The sequence below is a fragment of the Haliaeetus leucocephalus genome, unplaced genomic scaffold (genome assembly GCF_000737465.1).
Source record: "Haliaeetus leucocephalus isolate CR32 unplaced genomic scaffold, Haliaeetus_leucocephalus-4.0 Scaffold932, whole genome shotgun sequence".
In the NCBI taxonomy this organism is placed as follows: Eukaryota; Metazoa; Chordata; class Aves; order Accipitriformes; family Accipitridae; genus Haliaeetus; species Haliaeetus leucocephalus.
In genome coordinates this window covers 11,805,503-11,825,135 of record NW_010973368.1, presented here as the reverse complement: position 1 = coordinate 11,825,135, position 19,633 = coordinate 11,805,503, and the positions used below count along the sequence as shown (strand labels likewise).

The following is a 19,633-nucleotide window of genomic DNA, read 5'->3' as shown; positions in this document are numbered from 1 at the left end:
AATCAGCTCCATGAGCTCGTGCCTCAGTTTCCTTTACTACAGTGCCAGAAGTAGGTAACTGCCTTCAGCTGGTTGTTGGGAGGCTTAATATTTATGAAGCACCCAGAGATCCTCTCATACATACAAGGGCTTTATATTAATCATACAATGTTATTATAATTAGTGAAAACACCTTCTCCCTTTTAAAGGTACCAATAACGTAGAAAACAGAAATACTTTACTCGGATGCAAATATATTCCCCGCTTAGCAGAAAGATGATGGAAAGTCTGGGAAAGGCACACTGAGATATGCATATATATATTCATCTATGTGAAAAGAGCTGCATTCCATAGTACTCCCTGGCTTGCATGCATCTAATAGAATCTCTATTTAGGAAAACGTGACTAGCATAGCCAGCTATGCAATGCTCACATCTGCTAATCCTTTGCTGCTCAAGCAATCATCTTCACTTGCAAAAAGATTTATACTATTTTGGGTACAGGCGAAGAGGAGCTAAGTGCTCCAAACCTCTCGCAGCTGGTATCTTGAGGGAAGGATTGCCTTAATATTCTCACTCCAGCAGGGTACATTGATGCAGGGATGTCATTTCTGGAGGTGGGTAGAATTACTTTAGATAGCTCAGAGAGGTACAACAGAGGAAAGGCTTCAGCTACAATATTTACCATGATGCCTGTAGCTTTATTATATTTGCACAGCTTAAATAGCACTGCTTGCTTGACCACAGCTGCTTTGCAGTGCTGTTTTATCATGTACTTTCACATACATACACGTACCCCCACAAACTTCACAGTTAAAAACACCAGCTGAAAGCTTGCCTTGCCTCTCTGAGAAGCAAGCACCTGACAACCTGGGATGGATTCTGAACTCAGCCCCTCTCCAACTCTGGAGAGTTAGTCTGGACTGACACCAGCATGTAGCTCCAACTCAGCCATGTGCATATTTGTGTTTTAGGGATTCCCTCTGTCAGGGGGGAGAGTGGGGTTGGCACATGTGTTCCTACATTGTAAGAGCAGATCATGGATGCCAAACAGAGTGGTGGAGGGAGAGTGGGGTGCCAAGGGTCTTTGCAGAAAATGCAGTGTACACACAAGTAACTTTGTGTAACAGCCCCATGCCCCTCCACAGCAGATGGGGTGCAACCATTGAACAAGGACAACACTTCTCTACCCCGCATACCACAGGCAGCCCTCTCTGGCAAGGAAGTATAGAAATGGTTTGACAGCCAGGTTTTAACCCCTGCAGATGCCGTGCACCATTTTTGGTGGATAATTCCTGTGGATGCTTGCCTGCCTGTTCAGCTGTCTTCTCACTGCTGCTTCTTTTTGTGCAGCTAGATCAATGCCAGAGCCTGGGTGTGCCCAGCACCCTTACATCTCCCACTTCAGAGTATAGATGTGTCCTGTCCCTGTAATCATGAATTTCAGAGTTCTCCACTGCTGGCTGGCCCTCCTAGAAAAGCTGCTCACCCTCATTCAAGTGGTGTGCATGCAGGACTGGACTCAGTAATATATACCTCCTCCAGTACTTTGCTCTTCAAATTCATGGGCAGCCCCTGTTGATTTCACCCCACAAATGCCATACTATGTCCCCTGCGGCCCGTGACTAGTAATTCTAGTAAGCTGACCTAGCTTTGAACAAGTCCTACAGCTCTGATAACATAGTCAGTAACCCAGGCCATGCTCACTGGGGCTGTAAGGGCATTGCCTCCTCTCATTCAGCAAATTCCGGAGAAGAAAGCACCTTCATTAGATCTCTTATGTACCACCTGTGCCCAAATTTTAAGAAAGACATTTTCTTAGACAGGCAGACAAGCTGGAATGATATTAGAATATTGGAGCTGGAAGGTTTTTAGCATTATAAAATACCTAACAAGCACTCCAGACCCCTCCAGCTCAGACATAACGATCAAACAAATATTCACAGTGGCAAAAACATCACTTACCTGTCCACATACAAGCCCCCTAAAAGTTTGCAGAAATGTAACTGGGGAAATAAGAACTAGCAGAATTTTGATCTCTTAGTCCTCAAATTAAACATCCCATAGGAGCAAATTATTTCTCCTAAAATAGACTAATTAGTTGACCAGCAGAATTTCTGCTACAGATCTCGCCACCCTGGGAAACTGATGTTCGTATCTCCTCTGAACAGAACAGTGATTTTCAAGCTCTTCTCCTCTAAACATCACTATCATCTTGCCTTTGCCACTGTAAAAACTTTTAACAAATTTCAGTTAATCAATTCTTATGTTGCTCCAGTGACTCTAGTGCTGCTACTCAATTATTCATATCTGTGACAACTGTGGTACAGGGAAAGTAAAATCAGCAAGCACGAGGTCTTGACTTTCCAGTTCATTTTTGAAAATAAGCACCATTTACTTAGGGGTCTACTTATTTACTTATCTGTATTGCAATAGCATCCCCAATCCTCCCCAAGGATAAGGGCATGCTCATTGCTGGAGAGGGCCCTTACCTCAAACTGGTTCAGAAATCCAATGTGCAGCTGTGGCAAATGGATGTGGCTGCAGCATCCTTGAGGACAAATCCACGCACAACCTCACTGCCTTGGGGGCCAGCTCCGGTACGAACTGCCAGCCAGTCAAAACGCCATGGATGAAGAAGTTGGAGGAGGAGACAGGTGGATTTTGTACGTGGTTACCAGAAAAGTTACTCTGTAGGAACCAGAGCCAGCTGTGAGAGGTCACAGGAGCTCCTTGGAGTGTGCATGTAGTGGGGTGGGTGGACAGAAGTTGAATTAAAGACAACTGAGTGATTTAGTCTAGCTCCTACCTGGCTCTAGATGAGGATTTACTCTGGAGATTCCACTTTAGTTACTCATGGTGAAATACCTGCCCAACACCACAGAAAAAAATAATCTCAAAATTAGGATTAGGAAATAATCTAGGACACAGGCTGAATTGCAGACCATTGCTTAGACCAGTGCCTACTCTGAGATCCAAGAATTGCTACTTAATTGACTTTTTAGCATGACTTTGTGTTAACTGCTTCCACAGGTTCTTGAAGGCCTTCTTAAAGTTACTCTTCTGCAGTGAAACATACGTCTTCTTCCATTCTTGTTTTCTCAGTTTTGATCCATAACTATTCAGAAAGATAAATCTGAAGTCCTCTTTGGTAGTATGAATACTTCAAACCTACAGAATATTATGCCTTTTTTTTTTTTAAATGACCAAACATCTCAGGTTTGTAACTATTCCTGCTTTAATTCCTCCTATGTCCCTTCCATATAAGGCCCCAGATCAGCACAGTGATCTATGATCTAGTTGCTGCTCTGAACACCAGGGCTGCCCAGACCAGGTCCATCCTGGCACATCCCACCTCCTTTGACTGTAGGACCACCCTGTACTGATGATAATATGGCAAGAGGGATTATAACCCCTCCTTGGTCTTCTAAAGAACATGTGCTAAATGTGCTTCCCCCTGGTTCTTTCTAATTCTAAATCTCATAATGACTTCTTAAATACCCACATTCATCATCATTCATTTGTAATTCCCCACAAAGGGCAACCTAAACAATCACAAACATACGTACACCCTTCCCTACACAGGGGGAATATCTTTGTGATACTGTTGGGAAAGTGGGGTAAGCCTTCTGGGACATCACAGGGCTTCTGATGACCATACCTACGCTCTACTCACAGATCCATCTGCACTAGAATTTGGTCAGTCATTCCAAACAGCTGCCTTTTCTTTCTAGTTACCTTTCCAAAGAACTATTTCTTTCTATTCCCAAAAGCAAAAACCCTCCTCCCTTCCAAAACTATAATGGCTAAAGGTCTGTGATGGACAATATTTTGTCCTAGTTTCAGTAAGACACTTCAGTTTCTGTGCTCTTTAGCAATCAAAGCAGGCAAACGTTTAAAACTCTGGGAAGTGAATCTTGCTGCAGCTTCTTTTTGTAATGGATTGGGTTTAGGTATTGGCTTTTACATCTATTTTTCAGGTCATTTTAGAGATCCTTCTGAGTCTCACAAGCCTATATTGTTGATCTCAGAGAAGCTGCCTATATATACTGTTGGATGAGTTAAAATACAGTCCTACTATCATTTGGAAAAACACTATAAAATAGATAACCTCTACGATATCTGGACTATGTACACATGGTTTGATAAGGGATGGAGGCAGTCCAAATTTGTGCCAAGCAACCCTCATAGCTACTCTCCAGGACACACTGTTCTACATGTATACCTGTACACACAGAGCAAGAAAGATGCATGCATACATGTGTGTACATTTTTCAGCCAATACTGCCTCTAGGTTTGAAAGTCAACAATACAAACCAGCACATAGCCATTTAGGAAAAGAAGTGAAAAAACTATATTTAGCTGAACCTGTAATAGAAAGGAGATGAGTAGAATATTGCTTATGTTTGTGTCCCCATTCCTGTGAACATTGGTATGAGACTGTCTGTAATGATGATGAGTTCTCTACTCAAGGGCAATATTCCCAGTGTGGTCTACCCTCTGGCAAACAAAGGGACAGTTGCCTTCTGTGCTACCACCAGTATCACTGCACAATGTGCTCAAAGCATCCGCTATGTTTGGTGAGTACTCACTGAGAAGTGCTAGAAAGACCACATGACAAGTCAGTGTGGTTGTAAACATGCTTTTCTGTTAAATGAATTTCAGGACACTATATGTGTCCTCTCTGGATGCACCAAATTCAGGTATCTTTGGAGAACACCTCCTTCTTTTTATCTTTACAGTAATATCCTGATCTTGGTGCATCTTGAGCACAGACATTTCCTTCCTGAGAAGCACCATCTCCCAGGACTGGAAAGTGTACCCCTTATCAGAGCTTGACAGACAGCAGAAAGATTTGATGACACTAATTTGTTTCCAGTTGCCTGAACTGTCCCTTCCCCACTTAAACACAGCATCTCACATGTTCTAGGTGGAGGTCTTCTTTGAGCAGTAGTTTGCATTGGGTCCAAGACCTCCTGAGGCCAACAGGACTTTTTCCACTGATTCAAATAAACTTAGATTAAGTCCTTTACAAAGGACAGCTCTTGAGGAGTTTTAAAAAATTGTTTTCTTGGTTCAAACCTGTAAATGCTGGTATTAGCTTTATTTACCCCACTGCAGAGACAGATAGGTAGCCTGGGCAGAAAAGTCATTTGATAAGAAAGCTTTTGTGGCCAACAAATATCTAAAAGCTCCCATTCCAGCAGAAGTCATGGGTTTGATAGGGTGCTTACCAAAGCGGTTCTTTGGTCTGCTCTACACAGATCAGACTAGACAATCAAACCAGTCCCTTCTGAAGTTAAAATCTGTGAACCTATTAGAGTTGCTCGGTTTCCAGATTCCTACAGTGCTTGACCTCTTTATGTCTACATTCATTGCATGAAATCTGTCAACTGTGATCGTGGGTTTTGTACCAAAAAGACATTTCACTGAAAAGATGCACAATCATTACTTCATTAGGCAGCCTGGTGCCCCAGAAATGAGAACCACTGTAACCCATCCCAGCTACCTGAACTAGCCATTATTATCCCAAAGGACTATTTAATATTTGCATATTATGTCTCTGTCACAGCTCCTGTCTGTTCTCCTCATCATCTCCTCCATACATTTGCCAGATGTTGGAACGAAGGCATATACCTTTTCATGAAACCATGGTCACCAGGCTCAATCAGCTCACATTTCTCCAGATGTTTTGTGATCTCACCACTTATTAACGTTCCTAGGAGTTAGCCTCACTCTAGCTCAGAATTACTGGTTAAATTTCCCTGTTTCTCTCCCAACCCATTTTGGAAGAATTTGATAAGATTGATTTCAATCCAGACCCTAGCTACACTTCTCCCCACATTCCCCTCCGAGGAACTACTGATTCTGGAGGCAGATTTCTCCCCAGTGTCTTTCTGCCATTTCAGATGTGTAAGTCAGCAAAACCTCCTTACCGATTTGCTATATGCAGAACAGACCCTTCAGTCATTACTAGGAATGGATACATGGATACTTTCCAAGTTGCTAAGGTACTTTTATGAGAGTTTGCATTGTCATAGTTTCTGTGCATGTGAGTAAGCTTTCCCATTTAATTAATAACCTGAAGACTATGGTGAATGAAGGTGCAATCTCTGTAATTGCTCATGAAATTTTTGTGCACAGAATTTTAAAACCAGGTCCAAATTCTCCATTGGCAGCTTGTCTTATGTTACCATCTCTTTTGAAAGCTACCAATTTTATCTACACATACTTTGTGAAATTGGCACCTAATTCAATGTGATCATAACAGGAAATTACCTAAAGATCACTTAGACACATTTCTAATTCTGTGATGTGTTGGAGGCCACAAGGTATGCATGCTGAAATGCAATTTTGAGGATCTTCAGCAATATTGTGGCATGTAAGCAGAGTTAAAATAGATTTTTTTTAAATACACAAGTTCCTTTATGAGTGGGAGACAGATTGAAAATAAAGACAATCAGTTAATGAAATAAAAGGCTATTCTGTTATAATTGTTCAGATGCTCATAAACTTATGAAGAACACATGAATCATGCCCATTCATGCTTCAATATTCCTGCAACCACTTGATTTATGATTTACAGTCCAAATCCAGGGTCTATGGCTTGTTTACGTTCTCCTGCAACTCTAAACTGAAAGCAAACCTTTGCAAGCATGTGGCTCATTTCAGACAAGCCGAGAAAGAGATAAGCAGTATAAATCTTTTGGTTTCTCAGTATTTGGCATCTTAACTATCATAATTGCAGGGAATATCTGCAAAGTGCAAATTCTTTGGATTACCATCTACTAAGTTCCACTTGCCAGTCTACAGGGATTGGATTCTTTCATTTTTTCCTTATGGCTGTGTGATGTTTGTCTTTCAGTGTTTAACATTAAGTGGAACTGAGGAATTGTCCTTTGGGACAGGAGTGTCATTGTTCCACTTAATGTAAACAACTGAACAAGGCAAAAGCAGTGACAGTTGTAATGCAGGGTTCTCCCTGCATCCCCCGTACTTGATGTGCGTATTTGGGAACAGTGCTATGGTGAAACTATAGCACACTAGCCTGTCAGCAGCAATTTTATCAAAGGGGACTGGCTTGCAGCACACTCAGTGACTGAAAATGCAAGTATCCCATATCCACCTATACACCTTCTCCTACTGCACCCATCACAGACACATCTGGGAGCTTTTATTTGTGGGAAACAGACTAAATGTGTCAGACAGATAAGAAACACTCTTAATATCTGGTATTATATGTTTTTCCAAGGGGGGTGACCACAGGTTTCAGCAGCGATGTCATTTTCCCCCAATTGTTTTCAACAGGAAACAGAAACGCTCAGCTTCAGCATGGGCTTTATGACACAACCAAGCCTTGGGCAGATTCCAGCCTGATCCTGGAATCCCAGCAGCTGATTGACCTCCCAACCAAAACCTATTTCCTCTCCCACTATGTTTTCTTGGGGCTTGATCCTGCAAGGTGCAGCGTCTGTTGGCCAGGAGCAAGGAAAGCACATAGTTAGTCTTTTCCTAACAGAAAGCAGATCTGAAGTCTCCTGGGAGACTGTGGACAGGGTTGGTGCGTACCTTAGCGTGCTGGAGCTGGAGTGACCATCAGCTCATAGGGATGAGCCTTTATCCACTTATCAGCATTTCAGTAGAAACAAAGCAAGCCTCCCGGGAAAGATTTGTCACATTTCCAAAAGCACGGAACTCCCTTATTCTGTCCTTTACCCTAAACTGCAGCTTGGAATTCATCCTTCTTTTTCCCTAAATAGCTAAGATCAAACTAAATAAAGGTATTGCAGTTTGTTTTCAGCTGGAACACGTTAGCTAAAGGAAATACTGTAAATTACAGTACAACCATGCCGCACCATTGTGATTGTGTAGCTGATAACTCAGCAGCCAGCTCGCAAATGCAGCTGAGAGCTCTTTGTTAAGTAGGAAAAGGAAAGCGACAGTTATTAAACATGAGCAGTCACTAAAGATTCAGGACTTACCCTGAGTCATCCCTGGCTCCCTTGTCTCCTGCTGATGTTTTCATCATTACAGCAAACTTTAAGACACTTTCTGTTTCACAGTGGCTTTAGAGTTCCTTGGTAAAGAAAGTAATTCCTTTCCATCGCTGAGCAGAACCTTCACATCCTTCAGTTTTGTACTGAAGATGATATTTCAAGGGGCGGCAGGGGGAGGATGTTTAAAACCAGCTTCAGGCTCAGTAGTATTGGAGAGCAGAGGACTAAACAAGCACTGAAATGAAAGCAAACTACCAAGAAGGTCTGATTTTAGCCTCTCTTATTTCTACTTCCTGTATTTATATGAACAGGGGATTTCAGGAAGAGGCAGTCTTTGGTGGTCAAGGGTGTGTGTGCGCGTGTGTGTTATAAAGCCATATTTAGTAGTGAAGGCAGGTTAACCTTATTCAAAAGAAGGGCCTGAGACTGACAGCTTATTTGTTTCTCTAACTTAAGTAAGTTTTAGGGGAAATTGTTTTACAGACTACAGGTATATCAGAAGGCAACAGAGCATGGTGAACTTTGTAAAGGATTTTATAAGGCAGCAAGGCAGTAAGTCTCCGTCTGCAAATTCCTGAAGCATGTGTATTTCTATTGCTTGAGTAACTGGAACCAGATGGAGCTTGGAAACCTTTCTATTTACACAGGACCTGAGAAAATGAAATGTCTTAACACTGGCAGAGGACAGCTTTGCAAAAAAATTCCCAGTTAAAGCGAAAGCTAATGGTAAGGTTGTAAGACTGCTAGTAAATGAACAGCTATCTATGCTGTGAAGCTCCAGTCAGTCTCAGAGCACATTTGACCTGGAGTTACTTAAGTGGTCGAGTATTGTTTGCTCTACTGGAAACCCAACTGAATATAGACCAGCTGTGGAGGCTGGGGACCGACAGACGTGCTGTCTGACAGGGCTTGTGGCACTCCTATTTGGCAGCCCTATCATTCCAGAAATATTTGATGTTAGGAGAATACATAATGGAAAAAATAAGGCAGAAGGATGAAGCAGAGGCAGAGAAAAGCAATTGCATGGAATGGAGAGAGAGACAAATGTAACCTTTTGCCTCTTTTATCTTTAGAAGGAATTTCCCAGCTTTCTAAGAGTAAGTAGACTGTGCCATAAAGCCCACAGCAGAAATGGAAATGCCAGGCAGCTGCCAGTCTATTGGCATGAGGGAAACTAGACCTCAGTGTAGAATAGAGACAATTCTGCAGGCATTAAGCTATGGAGAGTCAGAGGGACCTTTATGATCATCAAGTCACACCTTCCATGTTACAGAAGACGAACTTTTCTCAGGGTTTTTTTGATCAAACCTGGAACTTCTGTTGACATTAGAAAATTTATCTTCTAGCTTTTAGAAGGATTTCTCTCAGAAAATCAGAAAGACTGACTGAAAGGTGGCATGATGGAAAATTCACCACCCTTCTATGCAAGGTGTCTTAGTGCTTAATTGTTGATGTTATTTAAATTCACACCTGATTTTTTGCCTTGACTTGTCTAGTTTTAAATTTTCAGCTACTGTATCTCATAACACTCTTTTCTACTAAATTAAGGAGCTCTTTGCTCCAATTCATGTAGTCATTTTCAGATGACAATAAACTCACTCAGTGAAGAATTTAGCCCTCTTAGGCTAACTGGTTTGCTGAGATTCACTCATCCCTCACTGCAGGCTTGTCAGATCTCAGCTCTGAACCCTTCTGTTGGTTCTGGGCACAGAGGTCCAAGAAAAAAATATGCTCTATATTTGTTCACCAGCTGGGCATCTGTGAAATGCACCTTGGGTATTGGCATATGAACAATCTCCTAGATGCATCACACAAATTCAACTCTACCCCAGGTTTTCGTTTCCCTCCACTGCAATTCAAGAGGGACCAGGCCCACTCAGAGTTTGCCCTTGCTTTGCTGGAAAATAAGTTTGCCAAGACAAAAAACTGTAAAGGTGTGCTGCTCTGCATGGACCTACCCAGATGGGGGAAATCTGTGTTAACACAAATATGCAGCCATCCTAAGCAAAGACCTAAGTTTCTGCAAATACAGAACATCAGTTTTCAGAGAGTATTAGGCATTTCCAAAGATGTTGTTAGGGAAGAAGAAACAAAAAGACTAGAACTATCAAAAAGGCCCAGGAAAAAAATGGCAAAATTACAGAATACAAAAATCCGGTATTGTGGTGCTACTTCACTTTCACATGATTTGAGAGATGCTTTTTTTTTTTTGTGTGAAATCTTTCACTATATTTATAATTAAAAAAATGTAGAGTTTCAGGAATTTGAAGTTTTGAAATTCGTTTTGTTAAAGATGTTGACCAAACTTCATGAAAAAATCTCATATTTTTCTCCAAAATGTTCAGTGATTTCTGCAACATAGTTAAGTATTTCTGTAATATATTTAAAATATGAAAACAAACACAAATTTTAACATAAGAAATTTTGTCTGAGCTTTGCTGGGTGTTTTTTTAAGCCAGAGATTTTAGAGGTTTAGAATGTGACACTGTGTTCTAGTATCAGGCTTTGGAAGTAAACAATTATACAAAAGTTAATTAACAAAATAATATTCAGTAACTGCAAAATGCCACTTCTCTCTGATAGATCCAAGCCAGACGGGGGAATTCTTGTCTTTTCTAGGACTAATTCACCCTTTCCATCTTAAGCCACAGCATGTTGCAGCCCTTTTTTGTATTTTTATGCAGATGAGTTGGAAAGGTTTAAAAATGGCTTATGGGGGAAGCTCTTAAGTACAATGAGCACTTTGGCTATAACGAAGTGCTTTCAGCATATGCACAGATTATATGAGAGTTCTGCTTTCCACACAGTAGGAAGCAGCTGCATCAATATGACATATGATAAGAGCCCACAGGAATTGTCATGCCTATTGTGTCACTAATCCATAGATTATATGCCTTTTATAGAGCCTATTACATAACAGATCACAATGGGTCATCATGTCAAACCTATGGGGGATTAAAAGAAGAGATACTTTCCACATTCAGATTTTGATTTTTAGAAGTTAATTCTGTCTGTAAGAAGGAATCTTTTCCTTTCCCCAGCTTAGAAAAAGTTAGCCTAGCATACATCAAAGAACAAACCCTTACACAGAAGTCAAAGAATGCAGGATATCCCTTTTCTCCACTTCACTAGGACTCATCTGTAGATGCACAAAACCCACAGTGGCTAATAACAGGTTTATACAGCAACAGGGATTCCAGAAGCATGCATTGTGGTTAAGAAAAAGAAGGTCAAGCTTTGTTTTAACTTGTTATCTCCTGGTAGTAAACTGGCTAGCAGTATTCATGAGCAGACTCTTGTCTAATGAAATTTTTAATATACCGGCACATGAGACAAAGTTAACTTTTAGCTCCTCTTTTTCCAAGAACTGCATTTAAAAGCTTTTCGTCAGCCCAGAACAGACTGTACCGGAGACTATGTATGTATAGCCGGAGTCATCATAGACCCTGAGGTGGACTACAGGGATGTTGGAAATGGGTGATCAAGGGTAAGAGGGATTATTCCTCCTCTTCACAGTATCTCCAGAGCTTAGGTAACTCAGAAAGGAAAGTAGTACTGTGCAGCTTTTGGAAGTTGCTTCCATCCCCTCCAGTCAGCATCCAGTACTCAGTGTGAACCTGCTGGATACCACTATACCATGGGATGAAGCAGCCAAAATAGTGTTGATCAGGGTGTTTCTGAGACTGCCATAATTGCTTCTGGATCAGTGCCTCAGTACAGCAAACTGTGTTCTCAGCAAACCACATATTTGTAGTCCCAAAAGAGCAAATCTTGTGTTTCAGAACTGCTGCGAATCAAACTGATACACTTAACTCACCCCAAATAATGGCTTGATCCAGGTGATGCTCCCTGGAATAGATGAAAATGTGAGCCTTCTGTCATTCAGTTCACCAGGGTCCAGATTTCACCAAGAAAGTGCAGGTGCATCTTCTGGTTAGGTCCTGAAAATTTAGATTTTCAACAATAAATATGAGAATGTTTCACATGTTCTCATCATCTGAGAAAAAAACAGCAAACACTGTAGTTGTTTATATAATTTATTGATAGTGTACATAATTTATATAGTGCATTACAATACTGACTGCTATAATCTTTTATAAATGCTGAATTAACTATTTTTTAAAATTTTCACAACAAAAATAATTAAATATCATGCCAACATTTTGTAACAAATTATCACATTAAATCCATTTGGATTTCATGACATATTTATCTGTACAAAGGACCCCATATCACAGAGCATTCACAGTGCATAAGGTCACAGTCATTGAAAAAATAAATAACATGATAAATAGATTTCTGTTATTTACAGTTTACAAACTCATCCCTTTCTGTTTTCAAAGTAAGCAGTTCTAGAAAGTTTTAATAATATTTAAAGAGGTATTGCACCTCCTAAGGGTGCACTGCAAATGCCTGCAAGTATGAAACACAGGGAATTTTAAAAGGTTCAGAAGTTATTTCAGTGATTATAAACAATTTCAAATACTTTCTTGCAATGGAGGAGATAGTGGGAGCCAAATTCTACTCTCAGTTCCACTGATAGAAATTTGTGCCGACTACCAGGACATTAATGAGCACTGGCACCACTCCCAAGAATGTGAAGGCAAGAATTTGGTCATAACTTTGCTGCAGAGTTTCAGCCATTTGAAACACAGATGCTGCTGGGGAAGCAGATTTACAAGTGCTCTTTGCATACACAACTGGTGTATGAATGCAGGTCATAATCTTGCTGTAAAAACCCTCTGAAAGGAAGCATCTCAGTTGGTATTAGTCTTTCTAGAGATTATACCTGTCTGGTTTTGATATATTCTGATACCTTTAGATTCTGTCACAATTCCCTATTGCTATAAATCAACCTTTCTATTTGTCTTTCAAGTTTACCAAGATCATCTTAGTGATAAGACAGCAATGATCGCTTACATTCTTTGTGCAAGTAAAAAAGAAAAATAAATTGAATTAAATTCAAACTGGTAATTCTTGTAAGAAAATATCTAAATAGCATTAGTTTCCCATAATCATTTCTGTCAGACAGTGCACTGTATGTCAGAAGTATGGTAGCAAGCAGAACAATGTGATGTACAAATTGCCACAATCAATACACATCTCAGCCTGTGGAGAGGGAGCTACATGTATCTCACATTTCAGGACAGGGATGTATAGGATTTCACAGCTTTCTCTGGGGAGAAAATATCAGGACCTCACACAGGGGAAAATGTGAGAAAAGTGTATGCTCAAGTTATTCAAAAGGAGGTTTTAAAACATGTACACAGTAGGTCAGAAACTGGAATGCACGTGTCAGTTGAATGACATTCTTCTCTTCAGCAGAACATTGATCACTTGCATACACAGTTTTCAAAATAGTTCAAGGGAATAATAAAGGGTTTGGTACAGAATTGCTGGAACTAAATGCGATAATTTACCTGTGTAACCATCATATAAATCTCATCACCCAACAAAATGAAAAATCTGGAGTTCAGACGCAAAGAAATAGAAAGGAAATTGTGCAGTAAATGCATGAGCTGCAGAGATTTTCTTCTGAGTGCCTAAACACAAATAACAGAGGGATCTGAGGCTTGCAATGACAGAACATTATGCCCAAAGGTGATGCATTTCAATTAGGAAGATTCTTTGGTTTCACCTGGCTATCTGTTTTTTTAGTGTCTGTGTCATATTACATTAGGTCTGATCTCTCCTTGGCATGAATAATCAGGCAGTATTTACACAGCTTAAAGCACTCTACCAAAAACTTTTAACTGTAGGACACAAATAAATGGCATTACAATTGCAAGAAATCCAAGAAAGGAAGACAACAAAACTCATGAGGGATTTGTGCAACTAAAGCAAACACATAATAAAACAAGTGTGTGTAATTAAAGCACAGTCACAAAGGAATCAAGGACAGAATAGAATCTTCTCTATAATTGCTAAGCATTAGACTAGTAAAGACCTTTTCCATTTGTTTACATGTTGACAGAATGTTTACAAATACAATCTAAAACCAAAAACAAATTATATGTTTGTTACAGCTGCAGCAAGCATATAAAAAGAAAATAAAATTGGCACGCCAATGACTGAGCCAGGAGAAAGATGGTTGACTACACTGTACCTGTTGGGAAGACTGAAGGTGTTCTTCTAGGCTAGATTTTAGCCCAGAGAGCAGCCGTTAGATCATCAAGTAGTCATTAAGATAACCATAACTGTAGCTTTTTAGATTAGACATGTAGATCCTGAAATCTTTACTCGGGCAATACTTTCCATGAATCAGTAGGATTCAGAGTACCAGGAGCTGGACTTCCATCACACAACTTTATAATTCAGTACAATTGTTAGGGTACGTAAATAGAATCAGACACTGCTTAACTCAATGGAAACACTCTCACTTGCTCACTACAGACAGGACTGTACCCTGTGGGTCCGTGTGGGACTGTGCTACTCCAGTGGAACTGCAGTAGAAAAGAGCTGCTAAAAGCTCTCCCTGGCCAGCTGTAATCCAGTTTTGATCCTGCTTGTACACCAGGGCAGATGCACAGTTTTGAAGTCTGAGACAAGGAACCAGTTCTCTTATTTACAACACTGGAAATCCAAAGTGGTATCAGCAGAGCAGAAGTCTACAGATTCTGGCCAAACATTTCAATTTGAGGAAGAAATAAAATGTTTAGACTACAAACCCAATAAAATATTAAAAGATCTGAATATGATAGAAAACCCAGAAACCATGCTCTGCTGTCACCTTAGGGCACAATCCAGCAAGGCACTTGGATATATGCTTAGCTTTAAGCATGAATAATCCTACTAAAGTTAAGCTTTGCTGGATATGGGATATCTTTTTCTGAGTTGTATTACTTTTCAGTGTTAGTATGCTGGCAATTTTCATATCACAGTAACAGTTTTCCCTCTTACATCCACTAGCTTTCTTTTCACTCTTGAGCTGAACATTAACTTACACAACATTGTGACATACATTCCAAACTCAGCCAGCTAACTTTTGCAACAGTTAGTACAACAAAATGGCTACGAAATTTTACAGACACAGTCTGAACAGATGCAATACAGAACTGTACTAATTGCAGAGAGCCAAGCACAAATCACTCCTCGATTGAAAAATAGCAAAATTTGTAGTGGTTTCCTGACCACATGAGCAAAATTATTTTTTTTTTGTATACACGTGAAAGGCACTAGTCCGCTATTACTTGGCAATAGCCTCCTGAATTACTGATACATTCTGATGTGGGTTTATCTGATATACAGCAATTTGTCAACCAGATCCTTCTCAGGCCATTCAGTTTATCTGCATGGCTTGGTCTGTAACTGTCATCTTTATTTATTTTAGCATATGGATAACAACTACATAGGGACTCATTAAACTACTTCATATGATTATGTGTCATGAAGGCCCTGATACAGCATCTAATAATTCTTTGGCAAACAATACATCCCTGGTCATGCAGTGGTGTCAGAGAAGAATCCTACTAATGTTATTTATAATGATAAGCATGGCATGATACCTGTCTCATAGCAGAAGACGCATATGAGACCACGTCATGAAATGCAGCATTGGAATTCAATATAAATTGTCCTGAAGTGGGTCTATGTTTTAGGGAGGGCTATAGATGACAGGACAAGGCATGGGATTTATGGTCAGTATTACCTTCTGAGGCTATCTCTTGCTACAACAGAACACTCTAGTTTTCTGGAGCAGGTGATATTCAATTTAGGCAGAATAATTCTAAATTATGTCTGAAGGATTTATGGCATTAGCAAACACAATTTCATGCATATTTGGGCTGGGGATCAGCTGCTACAGACCAAATTGTTGGCCCTAGTCTTCTGAAGTTGCCTGGCTCAGAAATATGAAGGTACAGTACAATTTGCTAGGTCTGGCACCGTAAACATTGATGTCCTCCTCACTGTCAACTGAGCTAATCAATAGGCATTCAAAACTAGATTTTGGAACTACTCTTCTGGAGTGTAAAGACACCTGAGCTGCCTGAACTGTGCAGCGAAGAGCAAACATTTGCTTGGAGACAGCTAGTTCTCCAAGCCCACCTAAAAGCAGAACATAGGAAAAAAACCATTTACTCAGTCTCTCTCTCTGCTCCTTTCAGCCTCACATCTAAGCCATCACAAGATTTTCAGCAGCAAACTGTCCTCCTGAAAGATAGCAGGGAAGAGAGTTAAGACTAGACGGATGCTCCTACAGTGGTGCAGCAGTATGCTGCATCTTCACAGCCTTTCTGCAACAGAAGACTCAAAGATGAACATGAATTCCATCTCCTCAGCTTTACACTGCAGCAAAAATGTCTTGAATGCCTGGAAATGGGGTCACTGGCATACTTGAGATCAAATGTGTTTACTGTCATGCTTGCCCATTCAATAAAGCATTTTAATAATGTTGTATTTGTTGCCGTCTTTAGGACTGGCTAGTTTAACTACATAACTACTTAATTAAGATTAAAAACCTAAATGGATACTAATACTGACATTTGTAACCAAGTGTAAAGCAAATAACAAATATGTTGCTCTTTTTTCCTTAGGATTACACTGAAAGGATCCAATTCCTAAAAATAATTCAACAGCAGAATACACTCCTTAATTTGTACCAAAATAATTTGAAAAATAGCTTTAATTGTAAACACATTGCCTGCTGTAAACAGTATTCTGCATGTGAGCTGGCTAAAGATAATTATTTGTCATATATGTCAAAATAAGGAGCTTTCTGATTAAGTGCTTATTCACTAAGGTTTTAATAATATGTTCTCATTGACACAATAATGGGATTTTTCATATATAGTCTTAAGTGCAAAATGTTACTATATTTAAAAATGCATCAACTATTAGTTAATTTGTTTTGGTTTATAAACATTAAAAAATTAAAAAAATCTATGTATAAAGTTAACTGTGCTTCTTTAGAAACTTTATGTGATCATTCACATACAGCTTTAAAATATTTTTAAAGTTTAGTAGCAATTCAAAATACACTCAGTGATTTGCAATCATATGACTGCTACAATGTGGAATGTTACCCATTATTTTTAATACTCTGGGCCAGATCTTGCTGTCAATTACATCCAGAGTAATTCCTTATATCCCTGTATTTATGCTGGTGGAAAGGATATCAAAACTTGGCTTCTACTGGGGGTTAAAAAGAAGTATATCATGCTTCAAAACTTGCATGCAATCAAATCAAGGACCATATTCTCTTGACAGACTTGCTTTTGTCTAGGTGTTTCTTATCTGCACTGCTCAGTGTCAGACACTCATCTTCATTAAGCTTCTGGGAATAAATAAAAAATGGAGAAGAATACACCAGCTTCTTGACTGATGAAATAAGCTTCTTCCTCCCACCAATCAAATCAAATCATAATCAGGGTGGGTTTTGTTGTCAGAATGTCTGGATTATGTTCAGATACTACTCTTAGCTGATAACAATAATTGATAGTTACTGAGCACCCAGTTATATTTTATTTGTTTAGTTTCTTCTAAATTTACACAATGGGCTTACAAAGGCCAATGCAAAGTTTTTCTTGTGGTATAATATTCCACAAATGTTAGTTTGTATTTATGTATACAACATTCCTCATTAACGGTAGAACATATTATTCAAGTATGAATTTCTGCATGTAATTCTGTTCTTCAGTATGCAGATACTCTGACTTTTAGTATGCATCATCACAAGTGATACAACATAGAACCATTTCCTCTTCTTTCTCTGCCACATTGTTCATGTGCATTGAAAAGAGTGATAAGTATTCAACACTGCCATCAAAAGCTGTCAGTGCAGTTCCTCTATAAGCAGAGCACTTGAAGGGGGAAATGATGTCCTCAACAGTGCATGCCATGATATGTGCCTTGGACTTTCTGGTCCTGTAGTTGAGATATTTTGACTGAGCCAAGAAAAGTTCTGAACTTGCCTCTTATTCTTCCATGGAAAATAAATGTCAAAACCAAAAGAACAATAAAGATTTTTCTCCCATCCTCTTGCTAACCTTGGTGGTGGTGCTTGATTGTCTGCAAAAGGAGAATGAAAACACAACAAAATGTCCCATAAATGGGTCATTTTAGAGTTCTGCATAAGATCCACACAGCTTTATGACTGAGCAGCAATATCCAAAGAGGAGGAAAATGCTTTGGTTGCCTCGAGCTAGCATGTTAAAAGAAAGGTATGCTTTCCTTCCACACAGGTAAAAGTGCTTGTTAGCTGATGAAGCAGGAATGACACTCAAATTACTTATGGAAAGAAGGTAGAAATGTGAAATGCCTCCTGTCATTTACAGCACATGTAATCAGAAGAATTTCATTCTCTCTCCTTGTGGTTTAAATTTCTTCTCGGCACATAGGGAAGTTGACAAAGGTGAAGACATTAAACTCTATCAATATAGAGAAACACAGGAAAACAGCATAAAGAAACAAGACGTAGATGCCTAATTTCCTGTCAAGTTTCCACTTATTTACATGGATTCCAAACACCTGCAAGCAAACAAAGTGTTAGTTAATTGAGCACCAAAGGAGACTTTTGGAAACAACCATTATAAACTAAAAATTAGAGTCTTTTGAATTAGACATCCTGAACGAAGATAAAAATATATTCTCAATATATTTTGATTTATAGATCAAAAAAGCAACATACACTTTTCTGATCAAGAAAAGGAATGTAAAAGCCCAAACTAAGAACTCAAACTCTGCCCTGACTCTCAGTTGTCCTACGATCCTTTTACCAAATATTAAATGAACCCATTTTAAGGTCCCTTCACAAGTTCTTTACGTAACTGAGGAAGAGGCCCCTAGGTGCTCAGTTTCAGTCTGTGGTGCATTTTCAGTACATGGGGCATGTTCTAGTCAGGCAGCACTCTTTCACTGATTCAGTAAGAACTAAAGGCATGCACTGAACTAGATGAATGCCTCTCCCTCAAGTGCTCCCCTACAGATCCTTTATGTCCCTGTAGTACACCAGCACCTAATGTTCATTCTTTCAACAGCTTCAGAAGAGGTGCTTTCTTTGACGTTTTGCTCAGCTCCAGAACTAAGGGGAGTTACAAGTTACAGGTAGCAAAGCAATGAAGTCCTCACGAAGGCATCGGTTTTCAATGGTGTTGAGTGCCTCTGAATTATTATTTGTTTTGATCAAAACTCTCCACTGAGTTTTGCTGGGAGGGTCTGTGTGGATCAGGGTATCCAGCAGAACAAATGAGACAATAAAAGATGCTTCAAACTCAGGTCATATGGCTTCTTCTATGAAAAGACTCTTTTCAGAAAAGCATGAACAGCTAGTATAGTAACACATCTGCATAATCCTCCTTTTTTTTCCAGAGTGCTGAGTACCATGATTACCAATATGCGCACAGCAACATCAGATACAAATGTCTACACATCTTTGTTGTTTCACAGGAAATGTGCAGTATGGCAGAATGGGGGATAAGAAAAGAAAAGAACAGGCTCCCACAGCTTATATATCAGATGCATTAGGAAGTTAGTGGCAGAGTGAACAGCCCTGGTCATTCTATCACTTAAGTCATGCACAGGTGATGTGGAGTTTTGTAAGACCTATTCATGCAACAGTGTGAAATCTCCAGTGATGGTCCCCTTCTCCACAGAGCCTCCACGGGCATTCAGTGAAAGACGTTAGTATAAGTGGATATTTTTATACCTTTGGGATTTGAT

The 19,633-nt window shown here is 39.6% G+C and overlaps 2 protein-coding genes across 3 annotated transcripts in view; both read right to left on the bottom strand.

The window, feature by feature from the left end:
• The window catches only part of RIN3 (Ras and Rab interactor 3), a 69,766-nt gene extending 61,744 nt beyond the window's left edge, over nucleotides 1-8,022 (bottom strand). Inside the window, exon 1 of the mRNA XM_010583862.1 lies at nucleotides 7,961-8,022. Within this exon, the coding sequence (XP_010582164.1) occupies nucleotides 7,961-8,007 (47 nt within the window). The 5' untranslated portion in view covers nucleotides 8,008-8,022. The remainder of the gene's footprint in view (nucleotides 1-7,960) is intronic.
• A 3,979-nt stretch (nucleotides 8,023-12,001) lies between these two features.
• The window catches only part of SLC24A4 (solute carrier family 24 (sodium/potassium/calcium exchanger), member 4), a 97,443-nt gene continuing 89,811 nt past the window's right edge, over nucleotides 12,002-19,633 (bottom strand). The window contains exon 17 of one of the 2 annotated variants that reach the window (XM_010583860.1): nucleotides 12,002-18,442. In XM_010583860.1, the coding sequence (XP_010582162.1) occupies nucleotides 18,290-18,442 (153 nt within the window). In that variant the 3' untranslated portion in view covers nucleotides 12,002-18,289. The remainder of the gene's footprint in view (nucleotides 18,443-19,633) is intronic. The other variant, XM_010583861.1, reaches the window with a different exon arrangement.